Here is a 24,829-nt window from a genome sequence, read left to right on the forward strand (position 1 = left end):
GCTGGCAGGCTGGTGGGGAAGGATATCGACAAAGATCTGGCAGGCGATGTCCCAGAGGTCAACGTTGGCGTGGACTCGCTTGAGCAGCGGCTGTCGCAGCGGCTCGGAGGAATAGGCCCACAGGTGGCCGCGGGCACGGGCCAGGGGCAGCACGGCCATGCTCACTGTATCCTTCTCTGGAGCCCTGTGAGTCAGAGGCTGGCATGAGGCCTGCCCTGCGCCCTTCTCTGTCCCACGCCTCTCTGTCCTCTGACACCCCTGGGTGGCTGTGGGAGGGCCAGAGCACCCCACCCTGCCGCAAGCCCCTCCTGACTCCCCTGGCCTGGGGAGGCCAGGCAGGCTCCACGTGGGTGGCGTGGCCTCTCTGCAGCCCTCGGTGGGTGCAATGAGGTGGAGCGGGGCTGGGAGCGGGGGTGCAACGGGGCGGGGCGGGGCTGGGAGCGGGGGTGCAACGGGGCGGGGCGGGGCTGGGAATGGGGGTGCAATGAGACGGAGCGGGGCTTGGGGGGCACCTGAAGAACTCGTAGGAGAACTCCTCCAGGGTGTGCGGCTTTTCCTTGGGTGGCTCCTCGGGACGTGGCTCTGCGAGCTGCCCCTCCTGAGCCGCCAGTTTCCTCTTCTCTGGTGACATGGCGAGCAAGCTCTGGAGGGGGCACAGGCCTGTGGGTGCCCAGGAGCCACCGCCCATGAGGCCCTTCCTGCAGGCTCCTCCCAGCCCGGCAGCCTCAGTGACTTGGGAGGGGCCAGGCCCAGGGCTGGACAGGCCAGGGCTCACCCACACCCGTCACCTGCCGTGTGACTCAGGACTCAGAACTCTGCTTCTCGGTGCCTCTCTCCTTTCCCTCGGGAGGATGAGTGCCAATGGCTGTGGCACCCACATCACCTGTTCTGGGGGCCACGGCACTCTGGTTTCTCAGACCCCCAGCTCCCCTTCTCCATGGGGCCCCCTCTCACCCCAGCCCTACCTGCCTGGTCTGCCACCAACTTCAGGCCTCAGCACAAATGTCCCTCCCTCAGGGATGCCTTCCCAGACAGGGTGAGCTCCCCACCCTGTTATTTATCCCTCTCCTTGGTGGCACTTTACACAGTTGCCATCGATGCATCATTATCTGCCCAAATGTCTGCCCTGAGCGTGGAGCTGCTATTGTGCCCAGACTCATCATACCACAGGCACAGGGCACATACTCGGCACTCGGTATGTCCATGTTGCAATGCCTGCCGTTCCTGCCTCCCGAGAGCCTGGTCTTGGCTGGGGTGGGTGGTTCCCTTGTGCGGGGAGAGGCTTGGGCCCCCTTGGGTCAGAGTGTAAATGAGGCAGAGAAAGATTGGGTTTGTCCCCAGGACACACCCATGATGGAAGAGGGAGGGAACACCCATTTATTGAGCGCCTACTAAGTACCAAGAGCTGGGCTGGCTGGCACTGCACACGCACCTTGCCACAAGAATGGTGGGGGCTGCCCAGGTGGCCCTCCTGGCCTCTGCTAGGTGGGCTGCAGGGCCTGAACTAGGCATCCCAGGACCGCTCCACCCTGCCCTCGGGTACCCAGGCTGAGGACAAGGGAGCGTGCCAGTTACCAGCAGCTGTGCCGAGGGCTTAGTGACCGTGGGGATGGTGTAGAGGCAGGCCGTGGGCACCAGCCCCGTCTTGCCCGTCCTGTCGTTCTGGCCGAAGGTCCAGTTCTCAGAGGCCAGCAGCCCCTGCTTCTTTGTCAGGACCAACAGGTCCCCCTTCTTGAAGGCCAGGAGGGTGGCGTCATCTGTAAGGGTAGGGAGGCTGCCATTTGCTGAGGGCTCTGCAGGGGCCAGAGGCTGTGCTGGCATTTTGGGGGTCATCTCCCTTGATGGATGAAACAGAGGCACAGAGTGGTGGGCAGAAGACCACTCCAAGAGTGAGCAGTGGTGGGACTGGAACCTCAGGGGCCTCAGACGGCTGTCACCTGCTACAGCTGCACAGGCGCAGAGCCCAGGGTGCGCGGGGGCTCGAGAGCTGTGACTGCAGCCCTAGCCCTGGGAGACCCTCGGAAGGCTGACCAGGAGCCAGGGATGAGGGAGGGGAGGATGCACAGGCTGGCAGTCCCCACGCCTGGCCTGAGTGCTGCCTGCCTCTCTAGCCCGCTTCCTCATCTGGAATTTGGAGATGGCAATCCTCTTTCCCTCGTGCGGTGGCCGTGAGTACTGAATGGGGCAACAGGGCAGCACATCTCAGCTGACGTTTCTCACTGCCCAAAGACCCCACGCACAGCCTCTTCTGCTGCATCCCAACCAGCACCCCTTCTGAAGCCCCTGCACTAACTGCACCACCCACTGCCCATGACTGCCCCGCCAGCAGCCTGGGCCAGCAGGGGTCCTGGGGCTTTGTTATGCTCCCCCACAGCCCACAGACACAGCCCAGCTCTCTGGAGTGCTGGCTTGCAGGAGAGCTGCGGCCAAGAACTAGGCTCCCACCCCCTTGAGCTGTGTGACCCTGGGCGAGCTACCTCCGTCTCTGGGCCTCTGGCCTCGTGCCTGTAAAATGGGATAATAGGGTGCTTCTGCAGCAGTGCACTGTGGGGATGGCGTTCAAAGCTTCCCTGGGCTGGAGGCTGGCCCCTCTCGGTGCTTTTGCAGCCGTGCAGCGCTGAGCATGGCTGGCCTTGCGGGGCTGGAGACCACCTCCTTTAGCCCCTCATTTTGTAGAAGAGGAAGCAGTGGCTGAGAGAAGGTAGGGCCTGGTCTAAAGTTGCCCCCACAGAGCTTTGGGGACCGCCCTCCCTCTGCTTGCCTTGCGGCTGCCGTGTGTGGAGATGAGCACGCCGCGTCCCTACAGACCCCACGCGCAGCCCTCCCCCCACCCCACCCAGTCTGGCACCTGTGGCCTTCCTGTCCTGTAGGGCCATGGCGAACACGGACCTCTCCTTCAGGCCCTCCAGGAACAGGGCCACCAACTCAGCGATGGCCACGCTGCTGGGCGACACAAACTCGTATTCCTCATGCATGGTGGAGAGCAGCAGCCTCTGCCTGCCCTGGGCCTCCCTGGACACAAAGGGCAGCATGACCAGGAGCCCCCTCCACCTCCCCGTGATCCAGCCCCTCAACAGCCTCAGGAGGTGGGACTGGGGGTCCTGGGTCACAGATGAGGACACAGAGCTGCTCTACCAGGGCCAGGACCAGGCCAGACACCACTGTGGGTCTGGACAAATGAAGGACGGCGGGGCACAGGGTCCCTCAGAGGTTGCAAGTGGTGCAGCCCGTGTGTGCGGTCGGCTCTGGGCAGATAATGAGGTGGCCGACGTGCAGGGACACCACAGGGACGCTGCAAAGATCAGAGCTGAGCTGAGTCGGCGGCTCTGCCATGTGCTAACTCTAAGCCACCTAGCCTCGGCGTGCCACAGTTTACTCATCTGCAGAACAGGTGATGCTGTCAGGACTTCGTGGCATACAGGAAAGTACCCAGCACAGACAGCCTCAGTGAGAGGTGGCCAGTGGGGAGAGGTGGCCAGTGGGGAGTGGTGGCCACTGTACACCTGGCACAGCCCAGAGATGCGTGTGCCACTCTGTCGTGTGCTTTAACCAAGGGGCACTCTGGCAGGGCTTGGGTGGGACTTCCCAGAAGGCATGAAAAAGTTCCCAGTCAACGAGAGCCATGGAGACCCCTGGGAGTGGGGGTCAGCCCCAGCCTAAGAGGCCCCCCTGCCCTGCCCCGTGCCCCGGGACACACCAGGCACTGTCCCTTGCCGCTGTCCCAGACAATCTGTACCCTCCAGGCCACCAGTTCTCGTCCATGACAAAGAAAGGAGCCTTCTAAATAAGTGCACACCAGAGGCTGCACGCTTCTGTGCCCTTTCCGGGTGGATCTGGGTTTCAAAGAGAAGCTGCGAGTGCAACCGTGATGCTCCAACGGAGTACTTCGTGGGCAGTGCAGCCTGGTGTGGGAGGGTGGGACTCCCAAGTACAGAGGGCATTGTATTCTTGTCCCACCACCCCGGCCTGTCACCAGGGAGTGCACGCTGCCCCTCTCCCCATCTCTCCCTGAGCCCCCAGATGCATCAATCCAAGGACTCAGGGTGTGAGGAGATCTTCCCTCAGGGCCCCCACCTGTTGGCAACCAGACCCATGACCTCTGGGAAAGAGAGCTCCAGCAGCGTCTTCTCCCGCTGGTCCAGGAAGCAAAGCCCCTTCCAGTTAACAGCCAAGATCAGCTGCGTCTTGGGCAGGCGGGGGCCTGGCCAGGAGAGACGGCAATGTGAGGGCTGCATGGGATCCCTGGGTGCCCAGCCCGTACCCGCTCCCCGCCCCCCGTCAGATGCCATTACCTGAGAGTGTGGTGACTTCAAAGAGCCGGGAGAAGAGCAGTGGCCACTGCAGGCGGGCGGCGTCCACCACCTGCTCTCGCACAGCCAGTGGTGTGGCTTGCCTCTCAGCGTATGAGGCCTGAGAGGGGGATCCTGGATGTCACCTCCATCACCTGCCTCCCCAGTGAATCCCTCACCCAGTGCTCAGGGTAAAAGAGTTGGTGGATCCTTCTGAGAAGCCTCTACTTAAAGCGAGGCCAGTGCCTGGAGACGGATCCTGCAGGGAGGGACCTGGGACGTCCCCAGGGACTGGCGCAGCCCTATTTTTTTTTTTTTTTTTTTCTTTTTTGAGACAGAGTCTCGCTCTGTCACCCAGGCTGGAGTGCAGTGGTGCGATCTCGGCTCACTGCAAGCTCCGCCTCCCGAGTTCAAGCAATTCTCCCGCCTCAGACACCCAAGTAGCTGGGACTACAGGCATGTGCCACTGCGCCTGGCTAATTTCTGTAGTTTCAGTAGAGACGGGGTTTTGCCATGTTGGCCAGGCTGGTCTCAAACTCCTGACCTCAGGTGATCCACCTGTCTTGGCCTCCCAAAGTGCTGGGATTACAGGCATGAGCCACCGTGCTGCCCTATTCTACCTGGGAGGGGTGTGGGGACCTGTTAGGAGGAGGGAGGAAAGCCGTTCCCTGTCCCCTCATTAGCATCTGTAGGGCGGGGCTGCGCTAGCTGTGGAAGGCGCTGTCTGTGGGCCCAGGCTCGCTCTTGCCCGCCTATGCCTTGTGGGTCTGTGACTCGCTCCGTGCAGGAGGGCATCCTGCTCCGAGTCTGTGTCCCGGGCGCTTCTCTCTTCTTCTCTGGAGCTCTGCTTTGTCTCTGGGGGCCTCTCTCGGGGACCACCTCTAGTTCCTTGTCTTCCAGTTTCCTTCCTTCCTCTTTCCTGACTCCCCGCCTTCACCCGTTCCTCTCCCCAGCACCACTGTGCCATGTCCATCAGCGACCATAATATCCAACCGAACTTTCTTTTCACTGTTTGTTGAATACAGTGTTATTTCTTTAAAAAGTGGCTACTATTCACATACTGACTTTGGGAATGTAATAAACGCATCAAATCTGAAGGGTGATCTGAAAATATTCAACATGTAACAAATGTTTAGAATGTCCATACACTTTGGCCTGGGGGGTTCCCATGTACCCATCGAGGGGATGCTAAGGCTCAGGGGCAGGCAGAGGGGCCCCCAAGGCCATGGTATGGTCAGCTGTCAGCCGCTGCGGGTGCCCTCTATCGTGCCGAGAGGCCAGGGCCTGGCCAGACACTGCAGTGCAGACCAGCACAGGGACCCATCCAAGATGCCAGCTTGGAAGGAAGAAGGTGGCATGGGCCTGTGACAGACAGCTGAACTGAGTGGACTGCTTAAACCTGAAGGGACAAGGCTCTACATAACTGTCAAGCTGAAGCTTGTTGTTCCCCGGGGGTGGGGATTGTGCGGAGGGAATCCATCCCCTCTGTACCACCACGAGCCCCCCACCGCCTGAAGGAGAGCCCTCGGCTGGGTGCCTGAGCGGCATGTAAGCTGACCTTGGCGCAGGCGGCAGTGACGAGGCTCGCCCACCTCTCTGGGGGCTTGGTCCTGTACAGCCTGTGGGGGATGCAGCTGGGCAGCAGCTCCTGGACAGCCTTGCTCTCCACTGAGGCGCCGAGCTGTACGTAGCAGTGCCGGGCCAGCAGCTCCACCAGCTCTTCCTCCTGCACAGCCCCGGGCACCCACGGGGACGAGTGAGAGAAGGAAGGGCTCACCCTTCCCCAGGATGCCCCCGACCCGTGGCAGAGCTCCTGCCCCAGCACAGGGGCGCTAACTTGCAGCTCAGGCAGGACCTTCCCCCTCCCTGTGTGCCCTGACTGGGTCACCACGCAGGCCGGGAATCCCCGAGGCCTTGGCCCGAGCCCCACGGGCCCTCTGCCTGAGGACAGCGGCTGCTGTTCAGTTCTGGGATGAACCCCGGCAGGGTTGCTCTGAGGGGCAAGGTCCTTCCCCATCGGAGCTCCAGTCCTCGCTTGTCAAGAGAGACCAGCGGCCACCCCCGTGGAGTTTCTGCCGGGGCTCAGCTGGACGGGACCCAAGAAGCCCCTTCCCGCTGGAAGCCCAAAGCCTCGTGGAGCCTGGTGTCCCGTCACTCCCTGCCCACGCCTCTTCCACGTGGGCTTCCTGCGCTGCTGTGGCCGCCTCCCGTGGGTCCCCGAACAGCATCCTCCTGAGTCGGCACAAGGAGGTTGTCTGCTGCCCCCAGAACTTCAGGGGCACAATCACTCTTCTTTCTCACAATCACTCTACAACAGAGCTCCCGGTACTCTCTGCACAGTCCAGGTGACAGCCCCTCCCGAGCCCCCCAGTCAGATGAGGGCCCGAGGCTCAGCAGTGACAGGACTCTCCAAGGTCACAATGCCAAGAAGAGGGGGAGGTGGGCCTCAGGCATTAGGGCTCCAAGGCCACGTTCTTGACCACCAGGTCTCACTGCCCCATAAACAGAGCAGGAGCAGTGAGGCCAGGCAGGCCTGGGTCCTCTGGGACCTGCTGCCGGAACCATGGACCCCGGAGGCTTAGACAAACCTGTGGCCTAAGGGAGGAGGAAACACAGGCTGGGCCTGGAAGGGACCTGCACCCTTGTGACCCCCTTTCCTGGCCCCCGTTCTTCTGCCCTTGGCCTCCTGCCCCTCCGCCTTCTACCTGGCCTCAGAAGCCAGTTGGGTGCCTCCTCTGTGGGGTGTTTCCTGATGGCAAAGCCCAGGGTGACCCTGGCTCTCAGCCCCTCACCTTCTCGAAGCTGTATTCGCCAGACCAGACTCCGTGCAGGACTTGGCGGTAAATGAGCTCAGTGCTAACAGGGTCCTCCCGGGAGTCGTGCCAGGGGGCGAAGAATTCCTTCCGGAAGTAGATGCGCCAGGGTGACTGGCGCTGGCTCTCACTCCTCTCCTGGGCCAGCTGCTCACACTGGGCGATGGCATCCATGACGTGGTCACGCCCGCTGCCCAGGGACCAGAACTGAGGCCAGAGTCGGGGAGCGGGGGTTAGCAGCTGTTGCATGTTCCACCCCGTGGGGATTTCCACCCCGTGGGGATGCCCACCCCACGGGGATGCCCACTGTCAGCATGTGCAGGTGGAGGACAGGGCCTGGGGCCCTTGGAGCCCAGCACGGGCTGAGTGGACACTGCTGAGCCCATGTAGACAACTGAAGGGCTTCTCCACACAGCAATGGCCTGTCTGCCACTCCCCATTACTCTCCCTGCAGCCCCTTCCCTAAGAAGGCAGACATGAGTCTGGCCGATATGACTCGGCCTTGGGTGCCTTGGTTGGCAGACTGGTGTGTGTCCAGTCTGAGGGTGTGGAATTGGGGGTGCCTGTGTGGGCGGTGAGGGTCTGTACTGGTGTGACCCTCCATGTTTGCTGCAAGGATGTCCACAGCTCCTGGGCATGAGGGAGTTTGGAGCAGGAGACTGGTGTGAGTGCCTGATGTCTGTGCGTGGCAGCTGCGTGGGGACCAGTTGTGCACGCGGCACTGCTGGGGCTGAGGTGCAGCTGCGAGGTGACCATGTGAGCGCGGGAGGACAGGCTGCTTGCTGTGTGTGTGTGTGTATGTGTGCACCTGCCTGTGCCTGGCGGCTGGGAGGGTAGGCGGTGGCCGGGCTGGATAGGTGAAAGGGGTTGAGTCTCGGGGTGCCCTCCCTGGGTGTATGAGGGAGGCGGGTGACGGGCAGGGTGCCTGGCCAGTACCTTGTCGTACACGGCGACCTGGAGGGAGAAGCCCAGGTGGTCGCTGAGGCCCTGCTTGTGAGCGATGTGCATGCACACTTCCCGAGATGTGGAGGCTGAGTCCACAGAGACGGTCAGGCTCTCTCCAGTGGCCAAGATGACTTGGATGGGGATGTGCTTCTTGGACTTGACAGCCTGGGGACAGATGAGATTCAGTTCCCCGGCCTCTCGGAACCTATGGACAAGAGGCCGGCCCCCCATCCACCACCTCCCTCCTCTCCCCAGTCCATGGGCCCTGCTTGCCATCCTGTGGGTTCCCGGGGGTGGGCCCTCTGAAGCCCCAGGCCACGGGCTCGGCATAGAAAACAAAATTCAGGCCAACAGGTGTTTGCTGCTGGGAGCACAGCCACCAAGCAAGAGCAATGTTAGCCACAGGCGTCCAGGTCCTCCTGGACCTCCAGCGGGGGCAGCCTCGGGCCATAGTGGCTGCTTTTATGAGAATCCTGAGTTTGGTGTGGTTGAGTGACTTCACCTCCAAGACCCGGAGCTCTTGGGAATCCGAGTCCAAGACGCGGGAACATTTTGGGGCCTTTATGTATTGTCTCCTTGTGTTAACATGCACAGCTACTGCAAGTTCACCTACAATTCCAGGGCTCAAGGGAGGGAGCCCCTGTGGGCTCGGGGGCAGGGTGAAAACAGAAAGAAGGTACAGCGGAAGTGACCCGCAGCTCCTGGTCTAGGGCACCTCAGGCCACAGGGCAAGCACCTGCCAGAGTTAGGCTGGGGCCAGAGCTTTGTGTAGAGCCGGGTGCAGGGGTGCCCTCGCCACCCTGGCTGGCTGTTCTGAATGACCCTTCCTGAGAAAACAGCGAGAACTCACAGATGACACAGTTGCCAAAGCAGGTTGAGGTGGCACATGTGCCCAACAGCAGTGCCACCAAGGATGCCAACCATGGTGTGACCACGGCCCTTGTCACCAAGTGAAATGCCCTTGGAGGGGAGAGCTGGAAGCAGCTGGCGCACTGTAATGCTAATGAATGGGTCCGGTGATCTTCCCCTTAGCTAGTGGGGCCCTAAAGGAATATGGATTCGGAGATGGGGGCCACGCCTGGGGAGGCTGAGCCCCAGGGGCACTCACAGGGACCACTAGCATGGGAGGTACTGCAGAGGAGATGGCGGGGCTCGGAGGACAAAGTTCTGTCCTAGAAGAAGGCACCCCATGAGCTATGTGGGGGGTCCCTGGGGGCCTGCGCCACCCCACCCTGCCAGCTCTCACCCCTGCCGGCCCCTACCTGCAGTTCCAGCCAGGTGGGGGGCTCTGCACGCACCCCATTGGCATAGGTGCGTCTCAGGCGCTCGGCACAGAAGGGGCCATAGGTCGCCGGCCCTTGGCCGATGAAGTTCAGTAGATACTGGTAGGTGAGGAGGGGAGAAGGGAGGAAGACACTCAGAAAGGACGCCAGTTTCTACTCACTGCCCAGGTGGACTTAAAAATTCTAACACTCAATGTGTAAGGCACAGTGAGGGGCACCCTCACACGTGTGAGAAGGAACATGGATCAGTGTGTTTCTGAGGAACAGCGGCAACACGTTTCAAACGGCGCATAGTCTTGACGTGTGCACACTCTTTGTTGCAACAATGCAGGCCTATCCTAAAGGTGGATGTGTGGTTTTTGATCACGGCGGCATCTATGGAGACGAATGACTGGAAGATGAACTCTAAGTGCCCACTCACAACTCCAGTGCCTTCTGGAACAGAGAGGCCTCAAGCTGGCATCTGGGAGGCAGATACCATGAGAAAACATAATGAAGACAGTAAATGAAAAGTGCAGGGCCAGGCACAGTGGCTCACACCTATAATCCCAGCACTTTGGGAGGCCAAGTGGGGAGGATCACCTGAGGTCAGGAGTTTGAGGCCAGCCTGGCCAACATGGTGAAACCCTGTCTCTACTAAAAATACAAAAATTAGCCTGGTGCAGTGATGTGCACCTGTAGTCCCAGCTACTCTAGAGGCTGAGGCAGGAGAATTGCTTGAACCCGGGAGGCAGAGGATGCAGTGAGCCGAGATCGCTCCACTGCACTCCAACCTGGGTGACACAGTGAGATTCTGTCTCAAAAAAAAAAAAAAAAAAAAGGCAAAAGAGTCCATGTCCCAGACATGTTCAAGAAAACGCATTGAAGCTCTTTTTGTGTCACAGAAAGATGTTGTTTCTTCTGCCTTGGGGTGGGGAGGGACAGCCTGGAAGGGTTTACTGGTGTCAGGAGCAGCCTGAGTGCCATGTACAGATGGCCTCAGTGACCGTGGCTCCTGCTGTCCCCCAAGGGGACATGTGAGAAAGTATTTTCTGTTTGATCATAAGAACCCTGTAACACCAGGAAAGACCAGAAGAAAATATTAATAGGAAGTTACCTCTGGGTGTGGGGATGGATCTTTTGGCTTTAGATGTTCTGGATTTTCACATTTTAATTTTATAATCAGAATTTAAAGGTATATCAAATCAGTGAAGCTTGGGGCTACTAACACTCGGCCAGCCCACCTCCATTTTCAGTCCTAAGAACTAGAAAGAGGCGCCGAGGCCCATCTCCAGGCAGGGCCCACTCCTGGACACCTGTCTTTTCAAGGCCCGTGTCATCTACCTTCTCATTTTAGTCTTGAAGTGCCATCCTGGCACCTGAGCCAAAGTGAAATGACCCTGCAGACCCTGCATAGGGGCTGGAAGAAGCCAGGAGCAGGGCCCTCTTTTCCAGATGGGGAAACTGAGGCCTGTAGAAACACAGGCACGGCTGCCCATCTGTCCTGCAGGAGCAGGAGAAACGGGCCACGGACTGGGATTTGTGGACCTGCTCCAGGGCCAGGGGCTACCTATGCTCCCACCGTAACCTGCCCCCTGCCCGCCCTCCCGGACCCTCTCACCTTCATGAACCTCTCTGAGGGTGGGAAGCAGCCGAGGCAGAGGCTGAGCAGGATCCAGCCCCGCGCCACACTGCTTGTTTTGAAGTTCTCTGAGAGCTGCTTGCAGATTTGGCAGTAAATCTCATCCCTGAAAGACACAGACCATTGGGAGAGTAGGCTGGGGGCTGGAGAAGGAGAGGAGACAGGGGCACCTGGGCACACAGCTCTTCTGCACCTCTGGGGGTTCCCATAGGCAGGGCACCTCTCCAGCACTGGGGCCCTGCCCAGCCTCCTCTTCTCTCAGGACAGGGCCACCAGGCTCTGCATCCCTACTCGATTCCTCTCCCGTGGCCTGTGCTCTCGGTCCTTTAGGGTGGGGCTGGGCTTCAGGAAGGAGCGGGTTCTCCAGCCACAGCCCTGTCCTCAGCAGCTGCACCCTCTGCACAGCCCATCTGCTCCCAGATGTGTGGGATCCCCAGCCTCATGGTGAGATCTAGCCTCACAATGATGACGTTCATTTCTCCCTCTGCCTTGAGGCCCCACCTCCCTCCCTGAATGCAGCCCCTCCCCTCCACAGCAGAGAGAAAAGTGAGGACTTCATGGGAACCACTCAACCCCATCTCCTGACCCTTCCCACTGCCACAGTCTATGGAGCTTCCCCACTCCTGGAGGGGGTGTGTTGGGGGCGGTTCTCTCCTGCGTCCTTCCCCATGGACTCAAGCCTCTATCATGCTATAAAAGTGGCCCATTAGCGCCTCAAATCCCGCGTCTCCAGAGGCCAGCATCTTCCCCCTACTACTCCGTGGTGTGCTGGTAAACGTTCATCAACCAGCTCCCCAGGAAGGAAAGCATTGGCTTATTTCTGTGGTGTAAATGTTCCCACCAAAGCCAATGTCAGCCGCGACACGACATCACCGAACAGAGTTGGGAAGCAATGTGCATGGCTGCCTCTCTGAGTTCCTGCATCCCTCCTCTTTCTGCACGCTACAGGCATCACCATCAGCCATTCACTCAAACTGGAAATCTGGGGGTCATCCTGGAGCCCTCTCATCCCTCCATTCCCCCAATCCAACCGGCCCCCACCATCCATCCAGCTCCCACAATCCAACCAGCCCCCAAAACCCAACTGGCCCCCATCATCCAACCGGCCCCCACCACCTAGCCCCCACCATCCAACCAGCTCCCACAATCCAACCGGCCCCCATCACCTAACCGGCCCCCACCATCCAACCGGCCCCCAAAACGCAACCAGCCCCCACCATCCAACTGGCCCCCACCACCCAACCGGCCCCCACCTCCAACCGGCCCCCACCATCCAACCGGCCCCCACCACCCAACTGGCCCCCAAAATCCAACCGGCCCCCACCACCCAACCGGCCCCCACCTCCAACGGGGCCCCACCATCCAACCGGGCCCCACCACCCAACCAGCCCCCACATGCTGCCATCTGTCTCCTGCATGTTTCCTCTGTCCCCTCCCTCTTGGCTCCTGTTCCTTGGGCAATTCCTCATCAGCTCTCTCCGGATCTCTGTAGCAGCCCTGCCTGGCCTCCCAGCCCCAGGCTCCATCCTGCCACATTGCCAGGGAGGTCTTTCTGGAAGTCAAATATGATCAAGATCCTCTCTTGCTTAAACCTTTCCCCACTTCCCTTAGGATAGAATCGAAGCTCCATGCCCCAACTATGGCAAATTACTCAGAAATTCCAGACCCTATGGGCTGTCTCAAGGGTGACTATCGCAGGCCGAAAGAGTGAGGGTGGCGATCAACTCAGTATACCGCTGAAGGCTCTGTGAGTAAACAGCAAACTGTTCTCATAAAAGCAGAATGTTGGCAACTGACAAACTGTGTCTGCTGCCCAGAAGGATTGCTGAGGGCAGGCTACGACCCAGGTACAGGTGTTTCTTGTGATTAGCTACAGGGCACATCTGAAGCCTGTTAGTAATCATATGAACCTGCGATCAATTAAGCAGCTGACCAACTGTTACCTCCTCCTCCCTGCTCATGCTACCCAATAAATACTAAGAGCTGAAGAAGCTCAGGGTGGGGAGCCCTTCTTCCCCTGGCCTGTTCCTTTAATGCTGCTTCTTTTGTCTTAAGTTTTCATTTCTACATTCATCCCCCCTTCGTTCCGTCTCGTAATTATGGTCTCAAGTAGTGACAGTAGTAACTCTCGTGATGATGATCTCAAGTAGTAACAGTGGCAAACTGCGGCAAATGGTGTCTGGACAGGGACACAACAGGGACAAACAGACCTGAAGGGACCTGCAGGGACAAACAGAGATAAGTAGGGGTAAACAGAAATAGAGATAAATAGAGACAAATAGAGATAAGTAGGGAAAGACAGGGACTTGCAGGAACTAACAGGGACTATAGGGACAGACAGGGATAGATACGGACTAGCAAAGACTAGCAGAAATTTGCAGGGACAGACAGGAACAGATACAGACAGACAGGGTCCTACAGGGACTTGAGCGAGGAAGGTCTGCTGGAGCAAAAAAAAAAAAAAAAAAAAAAAGCCCAGAAAAAACTAAAAGCCAGGCGAACGAGAACCCCGTTTCAAGTCTGCGGGCAGCATAAGGTTAGTGCTCTGAAAAGGTACTGGTCAGTGTCCTAATGGCACAAAGAACGGGCAGTTTTTGAATCAGGGTAACATGGGGAAGAATTTGGTTCTTTTCTCTTTTTTGTTTGGAGTTTGGTACGTACCATCTTTTTGTCATTATTTCAGGGTTTGAGAGAATTTTTTGCCCCACCTACAGCACCTGTCGCAAGTGGTGAACAGGAGAGGAAGGATGAAAATTGGCTTGTACCACCTTCTTTTGTGGCTACAGAAAGGCTAACTTTAGCTTTGTCTTTCGTGGCTTGTAAACGTGCGCTGGCACCTGTGAGATGTGCAGAGGACTTGGGAGGTTTTCTCAGAGCTTGTCAAGATGTGGGAACTGAGCTTCACTGCTCTGCAAATGTCGACTCAGGCAACGGCTAATTTGGTAGCTGACAGATCTAAAAGAAGCCAAAGGGTTAAGCCCTGAAGTGGGAAAATGTTGTAAGTGTAGGAAAATTGGACATTTCAAAAAAGAACACTGCCAGACCTCTGGGCAAATCCTGTAACACAGTTCCTCTCTCAACAGAAAAAACGCCAAGACTGCCCTCATTACAATAAAGGAAATCACTGGGCTCATCAACGCTACTCACAATTTCATCAAAATGGCACTCATTTCTCACCTGGAAATAAGAAGGGCGCCTGGACCCGGGCACCTCAAACAATGAGGGCATTCCCCGTCCAGGCCACAGCTCCGTTTCAGGGGTGGGTCTCCAGAGGTACACTGATTCCCAGAAATGCCTGGAAACGCAGGATTGGATCTCCCAGGCAGAGTGTGTTTCGTTAACTGGAGGAGACTAACTCACTAAGATTCCCACTGGTATTTGGGGACCTTTGCCAACAGGATACGTGGGATTAATGTGAGGTAAAAGCTGTATTAACTTACAGAGCATTATTGTAACCCCAGGAGTTGTTGATTGGGATTGTGAAGGAGAAATTCAGGTGGCGGTGATGTCACAAGGCCTTTGGGTTTTTGAACTGGGAGAATATTTACTTAACTGTTGCTTGTTCCCTGTAAATTGTACCCTTCTCGACGTAAGAAGTGAGGAGGTCAGGGATTTGGAAGTACAACTAGGAGAGAGATGTATCTATCACAACCCACAGCATCTAGTAGATCCACTTGTGTAGTGTGAATTGAAGAAAGTAAGTTTTGTGGGCTTATGGATACGGTCTCTCATGGTAATAGATCTTGAGAATTTTTTTTTTTAACTGAGTTATTGCACGAGAAGGATAAACTCTTGATTTGTTTTCTCTGTGTCTTCCGTTAATCAGAAAGAGCCTGGCTCTTGCTATCAATGGAGTTTTACCTCGCGGAAATTAACCAAAGGGGCAGAAGCTGAGTTGCAGCTTGTGAAGCGGATGCTTCCCCAACGGCACGCGTCCCGGCTGCAGCCACAAAAGCCTTTGCTTCTGTTTCAGTAGGTTCACTAACAGGAACGAGGGTATGCTTGTGTTTTCACAGGAACTGAACAAACCATGTGGGTGCCCTCAGGTGTGTGCGACCATGCAATGGGAGACTGGAGGGACCCATGGATCCCAACCGTGGGCCTGGTTCCCCCAGCACCAGCTGAATGCGAAGACGGAACACACCACCGACCGGCAATTAAGGGCTGCACAGCCTGCAATTGCCTTTCTCAATTCAAAAACAAAAAGGGAGAGAGGTTGTAGGCTGAAAGAGGGTGGTGATCAACTCAGTATACCACTGGAGGCTGTATGAACAAACAGCAAACTGTTCTCATAAAAGCAGAATGTTGGCAACTGACAAACTGTGTCTGCTGCCTAGAAGGAATGCCAAGGGCAGTCATGACCCAGGCACAAGTGTTCTGATTATCTACAGGGCACATCTGAAGCCTGTTAGTAATAACATGAACCTGTGATCAGTTAAGCAGCTGACCAATGGTTACCTCCTCCTCCCTGCTCATTCTACCCAATAAATACTAAGGGCGGAAGCAGCTCAGGGCGGGGGCTGTCTTTGTTCCCTAGGACTCCTTCTTCCCCGGCCCCTTCCTTTAATATAGCTTCTTTTGTCTTAAGTTTTCATTCCTACGTTTGTCTCCCTTCCATCTCATAATAACGGTCTCGAGCAGTGACAGTAGTAACTGTAGTCGTGACAGTCTCAGTAACCACGGCAGTCTGTCACAGGTGACCTGTTACCCTTTTCCTCTGGCAAACACCCCTCTTCCTTCCTGGCCCAGGTAGGCACTAAGGTCACTCCTCCTTGGTGCCCCTATGGAGCCCTGAACAGACCCTCCATCTTAGCCCATACGGGTGTTGTGAATTTCCTGGTCCTCTCGTGCCCCCCAACTAAAGGGTGAGCTCCTCCAGGACAGACCCAAGTCTTCATCTCTGTCCCCAGCCCTCAGGCTAGGGCCTGACCCAGAGTGGGTAACGAGCGAGTGTGTATGGAATGTGTGACAGATGTGGAACGGGGCATCTGCTTTGGGAATTTCACCAAGCCCCCGCAGCCAAGGACAAATGGATGCTCACATCCAACATTCTAAGGAGACACATTCTTGTGGGATTGACTAAAAGGTGGCAGAACTAGTGCAGCCACCAAGCCACCTCCAGCCTGCATAAGGGAAGATAAGAAATTTGGAATGTGATCCTGGAAGGGACTTCATGGGGGTAGAGAGATCTGTGGCCCATTTCTACTCCCTGAAAGTGATGAGGGTGGTGAGGGGGACCCCAGGAGAACTGCCAAGAGCGATGGGGGCTGCCAGAGAAGAGACCCATGTCACTCCCCATCTGATGCCTGCTGAGCTCCAGAAGCCCATTTGCCACCTCCCAGGGTACTAGAATAGAGCCTGTTGACTGAGTTCTTGCCAGTGCTTGACTTTTGTACCCTGGAGTTAGGGACCTCCATGAACAAAGAGATTAGTGCCTGCTTGCTCCTGGAGAATTCTGAGCCCATCCTGATGGGCCAGGAGGAGAGAGGACAGGAGACAGGAGCTACACATGTACTGTATGGTTGGGCAGGCATGAGCTTCCTGCTGACCAAAAGATGTCGTGGAAGGAGCTGAGCTTCAGGCATCTAGATGGGATCCCGCACAAGCAGGCAGCCCATTTTCTAGAAGACCCCAGCGGGAAGAGGCTGTGGGATGTTCCACTTCAGCCTAGAGGCAGTAGGAAGTCTCAAGGGATCAGTGTTGGACAGTAGCACTGCTGGACACCAGCACTGTATGGGAGTGCCCATAGGGAGTGTCTGAAGAACCCAAAGTACACATCATTCAAACACAACTTTTATGTGTCTCCCATATTGGAGGGTGTGGTGGCCAGTAAGGATTAACCATGAGAGAAATAGAACCAGCTAAGTCAAAAGACTTGGCCAGCTAGTGTCATGCAGGCAGCTAAAACTTGAGTAGGAGCCCTGTAGTCTTACTGGCTTGAAGAACCAGAGGAGAGAGTTTGGGGTACCCACAGCAGCTTGAAAGTGAGAAAGGAAATCTTGGAATAAAGAGAATCAGAGGAGTCCTAAACTTTGCACATAAAATCTTCCCAAATCTCTGGTTGGCCCCTGACATGCATGGTAGGGCAGACTCCAGGTACTCTAGCCAAGGCAAAAATAACTAAACAGGGATTCTAGCTTCTGCTCATCTTGGTGGAGACAGAGTTTGAGTCCAGCCAAGGTAGTTGCCTCCTAAAATAAAAAGTCAATGCTCTTTGAAAGAGTATAACAGAATCCAGAGTCTCTAACATATCATCCTCAATGTCCAGGATACAACCCAAAAGTACTACACTTATGAGGAAAAAACAGTCAAGTACCACATATATGAGGAAACAAACACACCACCATTCTCAACAGAAAAGACAGTTAATAGAGACTGACCTTGAGATGACCCAAGTATTGGATTTGCAGAAAAGATTTAAAAACTACTGTAACTCTGCTTAAGGATATAAAGGAAACAATGCTCATAGTGAATGAATAAATAGGAAATCTTGGCACAGAAATATAAAAAAGACCCAAGTACAAATTCTAGAACTGAAAAATACAATATCTGAAATAAAAAATTTGTTGGATTGATATGACAGCAGACTGGGGAAGACAAAAGATCAGTAAATTTGAAGACAGATCAATAGAAACTATTCAATCTAAAGAACACAGAGAAAAAAGAAAAGATAAGTGGACCCCTAGGTACCTGAAGAACAATATAAAATAATCTTACAGAGGCTTAAGTAGATTTGGAAGGAAAGGAGAGAGAAGAGAGACAGAATGAGGTAGAAAAAATGTGAAGAAATAATGACCAACAGTTTCCGAAATTTCGTTTAAAGTATTAACCTAAAGTAAGTGAACCCCTAAAACACAGTAGTCTGTCCCTTAAAGCAGTGAACAATCAGCCTCTGTATCTTTGAATTCTGCTTCTACGCATTCAGCCAACACGGTGGGGAACTGCAGTGTTTGCAGGCTGACTATACATGTTTCTTCTAATTGGTATAGAAACCCATTCCTATAAAGCAAATTGTATATAAAGCACAAAATATATAATACAAATGAGGAAGCCATTCATTTACAGGGCCCTACACTACAGCCTGCTCTAAAAGGAATCGCTGGTCCATGATGACTCTTTTCCTAAAACCGGGTTTTACTCATGGCTTTTTAAAAGGCAGAGCACATAGAGAACCCTCGGTGGCCATGACATCTGCTGTCCTGAGACCCAGCCTGCAGGCTGCAGGACAGGAAGGTGTCATGGGGTGGTGGGGGAGGCTGTGGCCATGGGCTGAGAGCCAGCAAGGGGATCTGATGCTCTGAATGGGGCTGGGATGGGAGTGGGCACTGACCTGAGGCTGGGCCGCAGGATGGCGTAGCCCACAATGAAGTGCACCTTCTCCAGGTTGGACATGGGCCGGTCTGCACCAAGGCCATCAGGCTCCAATGTCTCCTCTCCAATGTTCAGCTGGCTGGCCACCTTGAAACCCAAAGGCAGCCATCAGGACAGCTATAATTCTCCCCATCTGCCAAGTAGGAAACTGGTGCACAGGGAGGGAAGCAATAGACTGGAACCCTGCAGCAGGCCAGCAGCAGAGCTGGGAGCAGAGATTCTGTGCCCTGGGCTCACCTGGCCCGTGATCCGGGAGGACCGCTTCAGCTTCATGGAGGAGATATCCTTGGTTCCTTTGTCCTTGCGGCCAGATCTCTGTGGAGAGAGACAGTTCCCTCAGGAAGGTGAGCCTGGGCTCACCTCAGTGATGCTGACCCCACAGCCCCCTGGGGTGGAGCACATGTCCCTCTCACCCAGCCATTTCTTGGCCCGATTTATAAAGCACCATGCAGTCCCTCAGCTCGGTGGAGCTTTGCCACACACACAGGTGCATGTCCCATCCTCACTTCCAGGTGTGGAATCAGAGGCTCAGGGAAGGCAAGAGACTGGATAAAAGCTGCTCAGTGGGTCACCAGTCCCCAGGGAGAGGCTCAGGGCTGTTCTGATCCCAAAGCTTGTGCCTCTCCCCAGTAAACCCCTGGGAGGTGGGACTGGGTCTGCGCTCAGGTGCTTAGGAGAGCCCCAGGCCATGGTCATTCTCAGTAAAGATGGCAGATGAAGCAGGATGTCCTGCCACTGCAAGGTGCTCTGCCCGGGATCCGAAGAGCCAGGGTTGAGAGGCCGGGTGGGAGGGAGGGACTAGCTGTCAGCCACTACGATCTGTTGCTCTCCTTAGGCAGAGGCCGCCCCTTCTCATGATGGTCTCATGAGAAGAATTTGCTGCCAAACTTGGAGCTCCGTGTGGGACTGAGCTTGCGTGGGGGTCAGCCTGGTCCAGGGCCAGGCACTAGCTCCTGGGTGCGTCAAAGCTGGTTTACCGTGCAGGGGCTGGCCATGAAACACATGAACTGGCCAAGTCTGTGAGGACAGCAAGGCTTGCTGGGCTCACTGCTCTGTGCTTGGGGCACACCATGGGTACTTAACAGGTGCAGGACGGAAAACCTGAGATCTGACCTCTGGGAAGCCAGTCCTGCTTTCCCCCATGTCCACCCTCCAGAGGTGCTGGTTGGCTGGACTGCCTCCCAGAGTCTTTACTCTGAGTGGCTGCCAGCCTCCGAGGTGGCCCCCGTGATCCCTGCATCCTGAAATTCCTACCCCGTGTGGGCCCCTCCCACAGCCACAGGTATGTGACTTCCAAGACTGGACATTTGCACCTTCCTTCTTGCCTTCCTTCTTGGGTCGCTCACGTTGGGGGAAGCCACGTTGTGAGGATGCCCAGGCAGCTTTGTGAAAAGGCCCACGTGACAAGGAACTGAGGCCTCCCACCAACAGCCATGTGAGTGAGCCCTCTTGGGAGCAGCTTCTCCAGCTGTCAAGCTTTCAGATGACACCATCCCCAGGGGACGGCTTGACAGCAACCTCATGAGGGACCCTGAGCTGGAACTATGCAGCTAAGCTGCTCCTGACCCTCAGAAACTGTGTGAGATCATGAACGTGTGCTATTTTAAGCAGTGAGGTTTGGAGGGGTCATTTGTTACACAGCTATAGATATCTGACACACTCTGGCAGAGCCCATACCTCCAGAGATCAAGGAGTCAGGGCTTGGGCCTGGGCAGCTTCTCTGTAATTCCAGACAAAGTTGGCCATGTGATGGGGCTGCAGGCTCCTTTAGATTCCCATGCAGTTAGTCTGCACACAGGACCCCACAGGTATGGAGCTAAGTCCCAGCTGGTCACCTGGCACATGGGGCAGTCATGGGCTCCTGCCACTGGCAGGCCACTGAGTGCCGTCACTGCTGTGTAATTCCTTTGGACAGTTCTTGGTTAGTTCCACTAAGATTACAACATGGAAATGGACCTTAGGAAGGATTTTGATCAAAAATGGATGTGAATTAACTTTCATTAGAGGGCAGGGTAGACCATGGGTCAGGAGCTCGGTTTTTGAATTCAGCAGAATGGATTCAAAGCCCAGGTCCCATACACATGTCCACTGCAACTGGGGGCAGGTCATTTCAGCTCTTCGTTTCTTTAGCTATAAGTAAACATAGTCATCCCTACCTTGTAGGGTTGGCCCACCTGGGAATTGAATTAAGAGACGCAGCTGGCACATAGCAGGCTGTCAGTCAATAACACCTGTTATTATTATTGTTCTGTGCATCTGAATCTGGCTCAAGTCACACCCAATACTCAGAGTCCAGGGCACCCTTTTCATTAATGACTGTATAATTCAAACAGCCCAGGGAGGGGGTTCATGAGCTCCTGAGCATGACTCAAGACTGAAAGCACCTGTGCCATGGCCTGGGGGCTGGGTTTAGTGGGTGAGGCTGAGGAGAGGGCTCCAGATCTTGTCTCTCCGTCCTGTCCAGCTGCCCCAGGGACTGGGCCCCAGTAGGCACCTGGCAGGTGTCGCCCTCCTCTGCCCGCTGCTGCCCCCCACTTGCCTGTGCAAATCTGTGCTGTGGAGCCTGGGCACCGTGCCCCCTGCCCAGCGTGTCATGGATCTGCCGCATCACAGAGCTGCCCTGCTGGTTGCTCCTGGCATACAGCACTGGCTCTGGGAGGTCGCCCATGAACCTCAGGATGACGTTCCACACGGCCAGGGCAGCCTGGGGAAATAAGACAGAAGGCCCAGTGGGAACCCATCGGTGACTCCAGCCCCTTCCTTCTTCCCCTGAGCCATAGCTCAGACCCCAGGCTCGGGGCTGGCCTGAGCCACTAGAAGCCACTGAACCCTGGTACCAAGCAGTCAGCGTCATCTTCGTGGTAAAGCAGCGGGTATCGGAGGGGCCGCCGGATGTGCGTGTGGCTGGCTGATTTCTGGAAGTAAGTCACGGCGAACTTGGGGAAGGTGTACTCGGCCAGGCCATCCATATCCTCCTCAGGCTCCTCCACCATGGGGACTGTGTCCAGGTCAACCTCAGGCAGCTTCTGGGTCTTTGATTCCAGATCCTGGGGCCAGTGAGGGAGAACACGGGTCAGCAGGGCTTTCAGATACCAACCAACCTATCAGCTGGCTGTCCAGCAGGCCGGGCAGCACGGGGGCTGTGGCGTTACCCTGCTCCCTCAGGTGCTGGAGACCACCCATCCCCACATTCAGTGGGCTCAGGCGGGCTGCTGTGTGCCAGCACAGGGCTCTCTCCACACCCTGCTGGGCAGGGGCAGGGCTCCTCCTGCCCTCTCCCCTCTTGGCCCCATGCTCGGACACTGTCCTCTACCGCATGCACCATCCTCACCGCAGCTTCCCCAGCCACACTGCAGAGCAGCGGCCTCAAAGGTGCTCTGGGGGTGCCCGGGTGGGGTCAGATATACACGGGGAATGCCGTGTGACGGAGAGCCCAGTAGCATTGGTAGAGAAGGCTGTAGGAAGTCTTGCAGGTGGGAAGCCTGCCTGACTCAAAGACTTTGACCACAGAACCCACGCACGCTCCCCTTGTCCGTGCAGGACCAGCAGGCCTGCACCACACACTTGGCCACTGCTCTGGCTTCTCAGGGAACTGAGAGATGGGCTGAGTTCACGGACAGGGCAGGTTTCCTGGGGCGGATTGTGGACACCAGGCTTGTGTTACCTCAAAGCGCGGCGGGGCCTGGCCCTCCTGGCCCCCAATCATGGCAGGGAGGAAGCCGAACACCTTCTCCACCATCTCCGTGTCAGTGACGGTGTCGTAGATGGATTTGCGCTTCTTGGCGGGGAGAGCGCCTTGGCTCTTCTGCCCCTCAGCCGGGATGACCAGCGGCGCCTGCATACCCTGTGGGGGAAGTTTACCAAGCAGGGCTCAGGGGGTCCAGCCCTGCCTACCCCACAGGGCAAGCACCTCCCAGAAGCCAAGTAAGCCTCATTCTGCCATCATTTGTCCAGATCAGTATTCTGCTCTGAAACAACAGATTTTAACAGCCAGGGTGGTTGGAGATCAACCAGTCAGAGCTTTCCCTTTCCCAGTGACAGTCAGAGCTCCGGAGAGGGGAGGTTGCTGGCTTGTCCCTACCCTCAGATGGTCCTTAAGGCACCCCTTCAAACCCCAGGGACCCCCTAGGAACCCAGCTGCACAACCACTGCTCAGGACCACTTGGTCCTTTCATTCAAAGGCATCAAGGGTCCACCAGGACAGGTCCCCAGGGGCTGGAGTAATGAAGTCACAGATCAGACGGCTTTGCAGCCAGCTGGGGGCACGCGGGTGCAGAAGCACGCTGCTGACATGTCTGTGGGTGCATCCTCTCACCTGCCCTGTTCACTGTGTTAGCAGTGTGCTCCGTAGACCAGGTTTTCATTCATGGAGCAGAAGTCAATGTCATCCTGGCCCCTTTGCCTTATCACAACTTACAAAGAGCCAAGTATGAAGGTTGAGTCTCGAGTATTCGATGGAGAAAATGGGGTTATTTTCTTGGTGCTGTCCCCCTGCTCCCTGTCCTCCAAGCCTCCCAGATACTCAGCAGCTCCCCTTGGTATTAATATTTCTCTGTCCCCTGAGCTGTCAAACACAGCCCAGTAGCCAGGGCACTTTGCTCTCTTCCATGGAACTGGGCCTTTCTCACCTTGTCTGGCTCAGGTTTGTTGCACCTTCCAGGGGACTGACAATCCCTGTCCCAAAACTCATCTCCAAGGTGAAAGGGAGGGGGCCTGAGCTCATCTTCCAGGTTCAAGGCTAAGACTATCCCATTGGCCTGCTGCCTCTCCCGTGCTATACCCTGCGTGCTCCTGGGTGGTGGCCACGGCTCCCCAGCCATTGCAGAGCCACGTAGAACTGACTGTGAACAGGGAGAGGGGGGCGTGTCTCTCGTGATATCTACATCTCAGCCCAGTGCCTGCTAACTTGCCTCTTGTGTACTCTATCCTCGCTGTGCTCTTAATTGAACAGATTTTAACATCTTGGCTTGTGGCGGGGATTTTCCAAAGCGCTTCTGGTGAGCTGTCTACACAGCTGCTCGCTCCTTCTTCTTGCCTTCACCCACCGGGGCCCCAGTCAGCCCCACCTGCCCAAGAGGCCAGGTGACCACCTACATTGGCCTTCCTTTGCTGGAAGTTGCGTCGGGCAGCCATGCCCCTGGCATGGGCCTGAATGACCACCACTGCCCTCCTCTTGGCCTGGACTTGCTGGCGCACCAGGTATCCTCTGCACAGGGCCTGCAGCTGGACTGTCCTCTGCCGCATGGCCTGGTACTGCCTCGCCAGCTGCTGGCTCCGGGCAATAGCCTGCAGGCGCTCAAAGCCCACGAGGATCTGTGGAGGCAAGAGGGAGGTGGGCTCAGGGGCGAGAAGAGGGAGGTGGGCTCAGGGGCGAGAAGAGGGAGGTGGGCTCAGGGGCGAGAAGAGGGAGGTGGGCTCAGGGGCGAGAAGAGGGAGGTGGGCTCAGGGGCGAGAAGAGGGAGGTGGGCTCAGGGGCGAGAAGAGGCAGGTGGGCTCAGGGGCGAGAAGAGGCAGGTGGGCTCAGGGGCGAGAAGAGGCAGGTGGGCTCAGGGGCGAGAAGAGGGAGGTGGGCTCAGGGGCGAGAAGAGGGAGGTGGGCTCAGGGGCGAGAAGAGGGAGGTGGGCTCAGGGGCGAGAAGAGGGAGGTGGGCTCAGGGGCGAGAAGAGGGAGGTGGGCTCAGGGGCGAGAAGAGGGAGGTGGGCTCAGGGGCGAGAAGAGGGAGGTGGGCTCAGGGGCGAGAAGAGGGAGGTGGGCTCAGGGGCGAGAAGGCCTTCCCCAGGGAATAGAGAGGGGTGCTCCTCAGGAGATAGTGCAAGATAGAGTTACAGTTAGTTTTGTTTTGGCAAAGGGCTGGTGCTAGAATGGTACACACCTATGAACACAAGAATAGTGAGTTATTGCTTGTAAAGTACTTAGACCAGAGCCTGACGTGCAAATAAGTGCTAAATAAGCATGTGTGAAATAGCATAAATAATAAAGTGGCCTCCTTGGGGCCGTGGATGGAGAGAAGTGGTGTGGATTTCACGTGGGTGAAATGGGAGAGTGGATTCCTGAGGCCCTGCTGTCCACATCTGCCAGCCAAATTCAGCTGACTTGTCCACAGGCGAGCGTGTCTGTGCGGAGGCCTGTGGCCACGCAAATCCCTCAGGGCATCTTGAAAGTAAAAGTGCAGTAAGAAATGGATGAACGCCATGTCAGTGCCGCAAACATCCCCTGGGCCACAGCAGTCCCGGAGCTTCCTAAAGACCCACCCAACGGGTTGGTTTAAGAGCTTGGAAGTCACAGTCCCCTCATCTAAACCCCAGCTCTGCGGTTCACTAGTCTCACGCTCTCGGGAAAACCACTCAGCTCCCCTATGTCTCAGCTCCTTGACGTACAGAGTTGGTTTAATATTAAATAAAATGATGTATGCGAAGCAATAGGCCCCAAGGAACTGCTCCACACAGGCCAGCTACTATCGTGCCCTTGGTGGGCATGGAACGCAGGCGGGCTGGGCCAGCCTTGCTG

At 56.4% G+C, this 24,829-nt stretch overlaps 1 protein-coding gene across 7 annotated transcripts in view; it reads right to left on the reverse strand.

The window, feature by feature from the left end:
• The window catches only part of MYO7B (myosin VIIB), a 111,794-nt gene that overhangs the window by 6,411 nt on the left and 80,554 nt on the right, over nucleotides 1-24,829 (reverse strand). For 6 of the 7 annotated variants that reach the window (XR_003721205.2, XR_013401932.1, XM_077956735.1 and 3 more), the window contains 17 exons: nucleotides 23,417-23,635; nucleotides 21,987-22,166; nucleotides 21,160-21,369; nucleotides 20,862-21,026; nucleotides 18,560-18,637; nucleotides 18,282-18,409; nucleotides 10,931-11,057; nucleotides 9,310-9,429; nucleotides 8,039-8,212; nucleotides 7,082-7,309; nucleotides 5,848-6,015; nucleotides 4,293-4,410; nucleotides 4,075-4,201; nucleotides 2,849-3,012; nucleotides 1,576-1,757; nucleotides 513-643; nucleotides 27-184 (listed from right to left, as the gene is read on the reverse strand). Coding sequence is in view for 5 of the 7 variants with exons in the window: in XM_077956735.1 (XP_077812861.1) it covers nucleotides 27-184; nucleotides 513-643; nucleotides 1,576-1,757; nucleotides 2,849-3,012; nucleotides 4,075-4,201; nucleotides 4,293-4,410; nucleotides 5,848-6,015; nucleotides 7,082-7,309; nucleotides 8,039-8,212; nucleotides 9,310-9,429; nucleotides 10,931-11,057; nucleotides 18,282-18,409; nucleotides 18,560-18,637; nucleotides 20,862-21,026; nucleotides 21,160-21,369; nucleotides 21,987-22,166; nucleotides 23,417-23,635 (2,677 nt within the window). In the remaining 2 variants the exon portion in view is untranslated. Of the gene's footprint in view, nucleotides 1-26; nucleotides 185-512; nucleotides 644-1,575; nucleotides 1,758-2,848; nucleotides 3,013-4,074; nucleotides 4,202-4,292; nucleotides 4,411-5,847; nucleotides 6,016-7,081; nucleotides 7,310-8,038; nucleotides 8,213-9,309; nucleotides 9,430-10,930; nucleotides 11,058-11,144; nucleotides 11,163-18,281; nucleotides 18,410-18,559; nucleotides 18,638-20,861; nucleotides 21,027-21,159; nucleotides 21,370-21,986; nucleotides 22,167-23,416; nucleotides 23,636-24,829 lie in introns of those variants that run through there. The other variant, XM_077956738.1, reaches the window with a different exon arrangement.

This window comes from Macaca mulatta, chromosome 12 (genome assembly GCF_049350105.2).
Source record: "Macaca mulatta isolate MMU2019108-1 chromosome 12, T2T-MMU8v2.0, whole genome shotgun sequence".
NCBI classification, from domain to species: Eukaryota; Metazoa; Chordata; class Mammalia; order Primates; family Cercopithecidae; genus Macaca; species Macaca mulatta.